Raw genomic sequence first — 9,379 nt, 5'->3', positions numbered from 1 at the left:
GGAGTACTGCGTGCAGTTTTGGTCACCTTACTTAAGGAAGGATATACTAGCTTTGGAGGGGGTACAGAGACGATTCACTAGGCTGATTCTGGAGATGAGAGGGTTACCTTATGATGATAGATTGAGCAGACTGGGTCTTTACTCGTTGGAGTTCAGAAGTATGAGGGGTGATCTTATAGAAACATTTAAAATAATGAAAGGGATAGACAAGATAGAGGCAGAGAGGTTGTTTCCACTGGTCGGGGAGACTAGAACTAGGGGGCACAGCCTCAAAATACGGGGGAGCCAATTTAAAACCGAGTTGAGAAGGAATTTCTTCTCCCAGAGGGTTGTAATCTGTGGAATTCTCTGCCCAAGGAAGCAGTTGAGGCTAGCTCATTGAATGTATTCAAGTCACAGATAGATAGATTTTTAACCAATAAGGGAATTAAGGGTTACGGGGAGCGGGCGGGTAAGTGGAGCTGAGTCCACGGCCAGATCAGCCATGATCTTGTTGAATGGCGGAGCAGGCTCGAGGGGCTAGATGGCCTACTCCTGTTCCTAATTCTTATGTTCTTATATTCTTATGTTCTTATGACCCCTCTGCAGAACCCTCAGACAGAAGCCGAGCAACGATATAATAAGAGTTATATAGCCACATGTCATATTATCGAAAAGACAATTGGAGTGCTGAAGCAGCGCTTTCAATGCTTGGACCACTTGGGCGGCAGGCTGCAATACCACCCTGAGCAGGTTGCTCAGTTCACAGTGGTGTGCTGCATGTTGCATAATTTAGCAATCATGCTGGGACAGGAATTGCCACATGGGACTGCGGGACCACCTGAGGAGAGAGAGCAGGAGACGGAGGAGGAAGAAGAGGAAAATGAGAGGGAGGAGGATGAGCAGGAGCTTCCAGATGAACCCATGGCACCACAACCCCCCCACCCCTGCCTCGCCCCCCTCCCCCCAACACCACACTGTTAAGTCAGCAGCTCATAAATGAGCGCTTTGCTTGAATGTGTAGGCTATTATTGTTGTACCGATTAGATTATTCAAGTTTATTCCTGATAATTGATTCTATTATTTGACGTGGAATGGAAGACTATTGGGTCTGCAGTTGTCGAGTATGTTTTGTCCCCCTTTTGGATATGAACGCTACATTAGCCAGTTTACAATCTACCGACACCTTCCCAGTGTCCACTGTCTACCTCATATTGATTGTCACTGCCTTACAGATCCATTCCCTAGACTCGCTCAGCATTCTGGGATAAATACCATCTATCCCTGGGGATTTATTTGTTTTGAACCCATTTAGTCTGACTAAAATGAAGAACTGTAGCCTGAAATATTAACTTGTCTGTACTTTCCACAGATGCTGACTGATTAGTTGTGTGATTTCAGTATTTTCTGTTTTTGTTTCAGATTTCCAGCTTTTGCAGTTTTTCCTTTTTTATTTGCCTGGTAACCACGGACTTTGTATTGCTCAAAAGTAGACCTCTGTGCACTGAATTCTATTGTTACTGGAGCCAATTAGATAGTCTACTGTTTGCAAATGTTTGAAAAAGCTCTCAAAAGTTAACTTGGTAAATTTACTTCACACTGGTTCAAGTTACATTGCACCTAGCAGAAAGCTAAAGCAGCAAGACAGTGCCTCCTCAAATTATTTCACACCCTTGACTCTGATGACTTCACACACAAGTAATATCACAGATTTTGCATTAATGCAAAGTGCAAGCTGATTGATAGATGTGTAGTGCAACTGGCATTTATCATAAACTGCTGATTAAATGTGAATCACTTAGAGCTGGAAGAGTTTTAAAGGCCAGCCTTACAGGCTTAAAACTACTTAGGCTATTTATTTGTGCATAAGGAGTGAGGTTAATGGATACGTATAACTGAAATGTAAGGCTGGAATCGAATAGAACAACTCAGGTGATATCATAAACCACAAGACAGATATATGTTCAGCATTTAAACGCTGAGATGAGATTACAGCCTTTAAACTCACTTACCATGTTATGATTTATGATGTGTACTCGACAGGAAATTATCTTTTTAAAATAAATTGTTTTTGCTATCCTGATTTCTCCATTTCTTGGCTTGGAAGGATTTCTGGCTTTTTTTTAAAGCAGTGTCATGTAATGTAGTACAAAGGTTATTTAGCAGCTTTATAATGCAGGATCTGAACATGATAGGATGATAGGATCACATGACTGGACCTGCAGTTATTCTCTATGATTTATGTGACTTGACGCGACAGAAAGTATTTAAAAATAGATGCTACTTGGCTGCAGCTCATTGTCGTAACATTTAAATTAAGTCTGTTTTGAAACATGGTATTTCTCTTTCATGGAGACTTGTTTTTACATGAATTGAAAACTGGAATTAAATGACTGAGATTAATCAGTTTACCTAGAGCTGAAAAAAATCAATTTGAATTTTCTGCACTAGTGAGTACATTATAAATTCTAACACAGAGGTGCAAATGAATATACCTTTTTGCAGCAAATAATTTGGACTTTTCTTGTTGAATCAATATTATAGATGAACCATGGGCTAATCCTTTAATTTTCTACGTGGGTGGAATAGGGGTTTGAATGAGCCATGAAAATAGTTTCCAATCCAGTGGGTTGGAGTGTTTGAAGTTAATTGAAATATAATATAATTCCTACATTTTACACACCATTCAGGTTTCAGACAACAGCATATTTTCTCCTATTCTGAAGATGGTGACTCATGCTGGTGCACACTTCAAAATGCACCCGGAGACCTATGGCAACTTATTCAAGTGGCCATTCTTCATGTGTGAATTTTTATACTGGGTGCTGGGATCATGGGCAATAGAGGTGGCATCAGAGTCCAATTTGATCTTGTCTTCATCCAACATCCATATATACATGCTTTTCAGCAGGTGTCGCAATGAGAAGCAGGAACCCTGGCTGTTTTTCTTTTCTTCATCCTTTCCTTTAGTTTAGGGACACCGATGCCAATTGTAATACGGTACCCCCATCCAAGCTGTGCACAACAATGATGGAACATAAGATGTTCCTGCTCTATATGGTGCAGTTTCCCATAACTTGGTGCATTTATCCACTAAACCATCGGAGCAACCATTAAATCATCTTACAGAGTCTACGTGCCAAAGTTTCGGGCCGCTCCTAAAATGGCGAAGCCCGGACCTGGACGCCCATTTTTCGCGTCACAAAGTGCGCCTAAAAAAAACTCACCTATTCTCCGGCTCCCTGCAGGTCCTCTGGAAATGGACGCGGCGCAGCATGAGTTGTGGGGGGCGGAGCCAGGTCCCTGCGCTGAAAACAGTGCCGGGACCTCTGCATATGCGCGCTACAGTGGACGCGCATGTACAGTAGCTCCAGGCGCCCAAAACTGTGGGAGGGGCCCGAAGCACGCAGCCCCTAGCCCTGGCTGAATGGCCTCACTGGGGCGTGGATAAGGCTCACCTCCCACCCGACCGGACCCGACCCGACTTGACTCCCGCTCCCTGGACCGGACCCAACCCCCGCTCTCCCCACCCCGGCAACCCGACCTCCGCTCCCCCAACTCCCCCCCCGCCGCCCAGCGACCAGACCTCTGCTCCGCTTCCCCCCCCGGCAATCCGACCTCCGCGACTCTCTCTCCCTCCCCCCCCATCGACTCTCTCCCTCCCCCCCCCCGCTGCGATTCTCTCTCCCTCCCCCCCTGCCATCTCCGCGACTCTCTCTCCCCGCCCGCGACTCTCCCCCCCACACCGATCACCGCGACCCCGCCCCCCCCCCGGACCCAAGACCCGACACCCGACGACACCTACCCGTAAATCCAGCCTGAAGTCTTGGGCCCAGCCGTTCAGTCTCCTTCTCTCCCTCTCATCTTATCTCCTCTCCTCTCCTCCCCTCCCCTCCCCTCCCCTCTCCTCTCCTCCCCTCTCCTTCCCTCCCTCCCCCTCTCCTCTCCTTCCCTCCCTCCGCTCTCCTCTCCTCCCCTTCCTCTCCTTCCCTCCCTCCCTCCCCTCTCCTTCCCTCCCTCCCCTCTACTTTCCTCCCTCCCCCCCTGTCCTTCCCTCCTACCCCCTCTCTTTCCCTTCCCCCCCTCTCCTTCCCTCCCTCCCTCTCCTTCCTCCCTCTCCCTCCCCCCTCCCCCCTCTCCTTCCCTCCCTCACCCCCTCTCCTTCCCCCCTCACCCCCCTCCCTCCCCCCTCCTCCCATCTCCTTTCCTCCCCCTCTCTCCTTCCCTCCTTCCCTCCACTTCCCCTCCTTCCCTCCCTCCCCCTCTCCTTCCCTCTCCTTCCCTCCTCCCCCCTCTCCTTCCCTCCTTCCCTCCCTCCCCCCTCTCCTTCCCTCCCTCCCCCCTCCTTCCCTCCCTCCCCCCTCTCCTTCCCTCCCTCCCCCCTCTGCTTCCCTCCCTCCCCCCTCTCCTTCCCTCACTCTCTCCCCTCTCCTCCCTTCCCTCCCCTCTTCTTCCCTCCCCCCTCTCCTTCCTTCCCTCCCCTCTCCTTCCCTCCCTCCTCTCTCCTTCCCTCTCCCCCTCTCCTTCCCTCCCTCCCCTCTCTTCCCTCCCTCCCCTCTCCTTCCCTCCCTCCCCTCTCATAGAAACATAGAAACATAGAAACATAGAAAATAGGTGCAAGAGTAGGCCATTTGGCCCTTCGAGCCTACACCGCCATTCAATGAGTTCATGGCTGAACATGCAACTTCAGTACCCCATTCCTGCTTTCTCGCCATACCCCTTGATCCCCCTAGTAGTAAGGACTACATCGAACTCCTTTTTGAATATATTTAGTGAATTGGCCTCAACAACTTTCTGTGGTAGAGAATTCCACAGGTTCACCACTCTCTGGGTGAAGAAGTTTCTCCTCATCTCGGTCCTAAATGGCTTACCCCTTATCCTTAGACTGTGACCCCTGGTTCTGGACTTCCCCAACATTAATAAGAACATAAGAACATAAGAACATAAGAATTAGGAACAGGAGCAGGCCATCTAGGCCCTCGAGCCTGCTCCGCCACCCAACAAGATCATGGCTGATCTGGCCGTGGACTCGGCTCCACATACCCGCCCGCTCCCCATAATTCTAAATTCCCTTATTGGTTAAAAATCTATCTATCTGTGATTTGAATATATTCAATGAGCTAACATCAACTGCTTCCTTGGGCAGAGTATTCCACAGATTCACAACCCTCTGGGAGAAGAAATTCCTTCTCAACTCGGTTTTAAATTGGCTCCCCCGTATTTTGAGGCTGTGCCCCCTAGTTCTAGTCTCCCCGACCAGTGGAAACAACCTCTCTGCCTCTATCCTGTCTATCCCCTTCATTATTTTAAATGTTTCTATAAGATCACCCCTCATCCTTCTGAACTCCAACGAGTAAAGACACAGTCTACTCAATCTATCATCATAAGGTAACCTCCTCATCTCCGGAATCAGCCTAGTGAATCGTCTCTGTACCCCCTCCAAAGCTAGTATATCCTTCCTTAAGTAAGGTGACCAAAACTGCACGCAGTACTCCAGGTGCGGCCTCACCAATACCCTGTACAGTTGCAGCAGGACCTCCCTGCTTTTGTACTCCATCCCTCTCGCAATGAAGGCCAACATTCCATTCGTCTTCCTGATTACTTGCTGCACCTGCAAACTAACTTTTTTTGGGATTCATGCACAAGGATCTAAAAGAGTTTTTTTTTTTTCATGCACAAGGATCCCCAGGTCCCTCTGCACTGCAGCATGTTGTAATTTCTCCCCATTCAAATAATATTCCTTTTTACTGTTTTTTTTCCCAAGGTGGATGACCTCACATTTTCCAAAATTGTATTTCATCTGCCAAACCTTAACCATTCGCTTAATCTATCTAATTCTCTTTGCAGCCTCTCTGTGTCCTCTACACAACCCACTTTCCCACTAATCTTCGTGTCATCTGCAAATTTTGTTACACTACACTCTGTCCCCTCTTCCAGGTCATCTATGTCTATTGTAAACAGTTGTGGTCCCAGCACCGATCCCTGTGGCACACCACTAACCACCGATTTCCAACCCGAAAAGCACCCATTTATCCCGACGCTCTGCTTTCTGTTAGCCAGCCAATTCTCGATCCATGCTAATACATTTCCTCTGACTCCGCGTACCTTTATCTTCTGCAGTAACCTTTTGTGTGGCACCTTATCGAATGCCTTTTGGAAATCTAAATACACCACATCCATCGGTACACCTCTATCCACCATGCTCGTTATATCCTCAAAGAATTCCAGTAAATTAGTTAAACATGATTTCCCCTTCATGAATCCATGTTGTGTCTGCTTGATTGCACTATTCCTATCTAGATGTCCCGCTATTTCTTCCTTAATGATAGCTTCAAGCATTTTCCCCACTACAGTAGTTAAACTAACTGGCGTATAGTTACCTGCCTTTTGTCTGCCCCCTTTTTTAAACAGAGGCGTTACATTAGCTGCTTTCCAATCCGATGGCACCTCCCCAGAGTCCAGAGAATTTTGGTAGATTATAACGAATGCATCTGTTATAACTTCCGCCATCGCTTTTAATACCCTGGGATGCATTTCATCAGGACCAGGGGACCTGTCTACCTTGAGTCCCATTAGCCTGTCCAGCACTACCCCCCTAGTGATAATGATTGTCTCAAGGTCCTCCCTTCCCACATTCCCGTGACCAGCAATTTTTGGCATGGTTTTTGTGTCTTCCACTGTGAAGACCGAAGCAAAATAATTGTTTAAGGTCTCAGCCATTTCCACATTTCCCATTATTAAATCCCGTTTCTCATCTTCTAAGGGACCAACATTTACTTTAGACACTCTTTTCCGTTTTATATATCGGTAAAAGCTTTTACTATCTGTTTTTATGTTTTGCGCAAGTTTACATTCGTAATCTATCTTCCCCTTCTTTATTGCTTTCTTAGTCATTCTCCGCCTTCCTTCCCTCCCCTCTCCTCTCTTCCCTCCCCTCTCCTCCCCTCTCCTCCCCTCCCTCCCCTCTCCTTCCCTCCCTCCCCTCTCCTTCCCTCCCTCCTCTCTCCTTCCCTCCCTCACTCCTCCCTCCCTCCATCCCTCCTTCCCTCCCTCCCTCTCTCATTCCCTCCCTCCCTCCTGTCTCCTTCCCTCCCTCCCTCCCTCCTCCCCTCCTCCCCTCCCTCACTCCCTCCTCTCTCCTTCCCTCCCTCCCTCCTCTCTCCTTCACTCCCTCCTTCCCTCCTCTCTCCTTCCCTCTCTCCCTCCTCTCTCCTTCCCTCCCTCCTCTCTCCTTCCCTCCCTCCTCCCCTCCTCCCCTCCCTCACTCCCTCCTCTCTCCTTCCCTCCCTCCATCCTCCCTGCTCTCCCTCCCTCCCTCCCTCCCTCCTGTCCCTCCCTCCTCTCTCCTTCCCTCCCTCCCTCCCTCCTCTCTCCTTCCCTCCCTCCCTCCCTCTTCTCTCCTTCCCTCGCTCCCTCCCTCCTCTCTCCTTCCCTCCCTCCCTCCTCTCCTTCCCTCCCTCCCTCCCTACTCTCTCCTTCTCTCCTTCCTTCCCTCCCTTCCTCCTCTCTCCTTCCCTCCCTCTCTCCTTCCCTCCCTCCTCTCTCCTTCCCTCCCTCCCCCCTCTCCCCTTCCCTCCCTCCCTCCTCTCTCCTTCCCTCCTCTCTCCTTCCCTCCCTCCCTCCCTCCTCTCTCCTTCCGTCCCTCCCTCCTCTCTCCCTCCTCTCCCCCTCCCTCCCTCCCTTCTCTCTCCCCTCTCTCCCTCCTCTCCCTCCTCTCTCCCTCCTCTCTCCCCTCTCTCCTTCCCTCCCTCTCTCCCACCCTCTCTCCCTCCCTCTCTCCCTCCCTCCCTCTCTCCTTCCCTCCCTCCCTTCCCCCCCTCCCTTCCCCCCTCCTTCCCCCCCCCACCCACCTTCTTCCCCCACCCCACCCTCCTTCCCCCCCCACCCCCTTCTGCCCCCACCCCCCTTCTCCCCCTCCCCTCGCTGTCAGAAACACAAAGAGTGAGACACACACACAGACAGACAGAGAGATAGAGACACTGACAGAGGCACTTTGGTGGGGGGCATTCCAGCACACTGTTGGAGGACTCTCGGTGCTGCAGTCGGTAAGTAGAAAATGTTTTATTTATTGATTTTTTAATTTTTTTAATTTTTTATTAATTTTTTTTGATTGATTTATTGGTTGATTTATTGATGTATTTATCATTTATTATTGATGATGGCTCTTTATTTGTAAAACTGAAGTGTTTAATGTTTGTAAACTTCCCTTTAAACCCCTCTCGCCGCCATTCCCTACGCCTGATTTGTAACCTACGCCTGATTTTCTAAGTGTAGACAAGGTTTTTCTGAGCGTAAAAAATCTACACTTACTCCATTCTAAGTTAGTTTGGAGTATGTTTTCACTGCCTAAACTTTCAAAATGGGCGTAAGTGGCCGGACACGCCCCCTTTTGAAAAAAAAATCTGTTCCAAACTGAAACTGTTCTAACTGACTAGAACTGGAGCAAACTAAATACCGAGAATTGCAATTTCGAAGATACTCCATTCTAAACCAGTTGCTCAAAAAAACCAGAAGCAACTCAGGCCGAAACTAGGCCCCTACAAAACTACTTTTTCTTTACTTCAGTTGGTTCTCAGGTTTCATGGGATTTTGTTTTAATCAATTTATTATTTTCAGGTATAAGAATGAACATCAAGTGTTGGACAGCTGGAGACCTGACCCTGTTTGTCTGTAACTTGAAGCCAAGTGACCAGAAGATCAGCAAGTTTGTAAAGTACAGAATGAAGCTTCAGGATGTGCTGTAAGTAACTAGAGGCTTATTAAGCTGATTTGAACATAAGAACATAAGAACTAGGAGCAGGACTAGGCCACTTGCCCCCTCAAACCTGCTCCACCATTCAATAAGATCATGGCTGATCTGATCATGGACTCAGCTCCACTTCCCTGCCCGCTCCTCATAGCCCTTTATTCCCTTATCACTCAAATATCTGTTTATCTCCGCCTTAAATATATTCAATGACTCAGCCTCCACAGCTCTCTGGGGCAGAGAATTCCATAGATTTACAACTGTCTGAGAGAAGAAATTCCTTCTCATCTCAGTTTTAAATGGGTAGCCCCTTATTCTGAGAGTATGTCACCTAGTTTTAATTTCCCCTATGAGTGGAAATATCCTTTGTGCATCCACCTTGCCGAGCCCCCTCATTATCATATGTTTCGATAAGATCACCTCTCATTCTTCTGAACTCTAATGAATATAGAAACATAGAAAATAGGTGCAGGAGTAGACCATTCAGCCCTTCGAGCCTGCATCACCATTCAATATGATCATGGCTGATCATGCATTTCAGTACCCCATTCCTGATTTCTCTCCATATTCCTTGATCCCTTTAGCAGTGAGCGCCACATCTAACACCCTTTTGAATATATCTAACGAACTGGCCCCAACAACTTTCTGTGGTAG

At 48.2% G+C, this 9,379-nt stretch overlaps 1 protein-coding gene across 1 annotated transcript in view; it reads left to right on the top strand.

The window, feature by feature from the left end:
- Positions 1-9,379, top strand: part of lepr (leptin receptor) — a 198,597-nt gene that overhangs the window by 41,442 nt on the left and 147,776 nt on the right. Inside the window, exon 4 of the mRNA XM_070888241.1 lies at positions 8,596-8,719. Within this exon, the coding sequence (XP_070744342.1) occupies positions 8,596-8,719 (124 nt within the window). The remainder of the gene's footprint in view (positions 1-8,595; positions 8,720-9,379) is intronic.

Source organism: Pristiophorus japonicus, chromosome 8, assembly GCF_044704955.1.
Source record: "Pristiophorus japonicus isolate sPriJap1 chromosome 8, sPriJap1.hap1, whole genome shotgun sequence".
Lineage (NCBI taxonomy): Eukaryota > Metazoa > Chordata > Chondrichthyes > Pristiophoridae > Pristiophorus > Pristiophorus japonicus.
The sequence above is the reverse complement of the archived record's forward strand: the minus strand, read 5'-3'. Positions and strand labels throughout refer to the sequence as shown.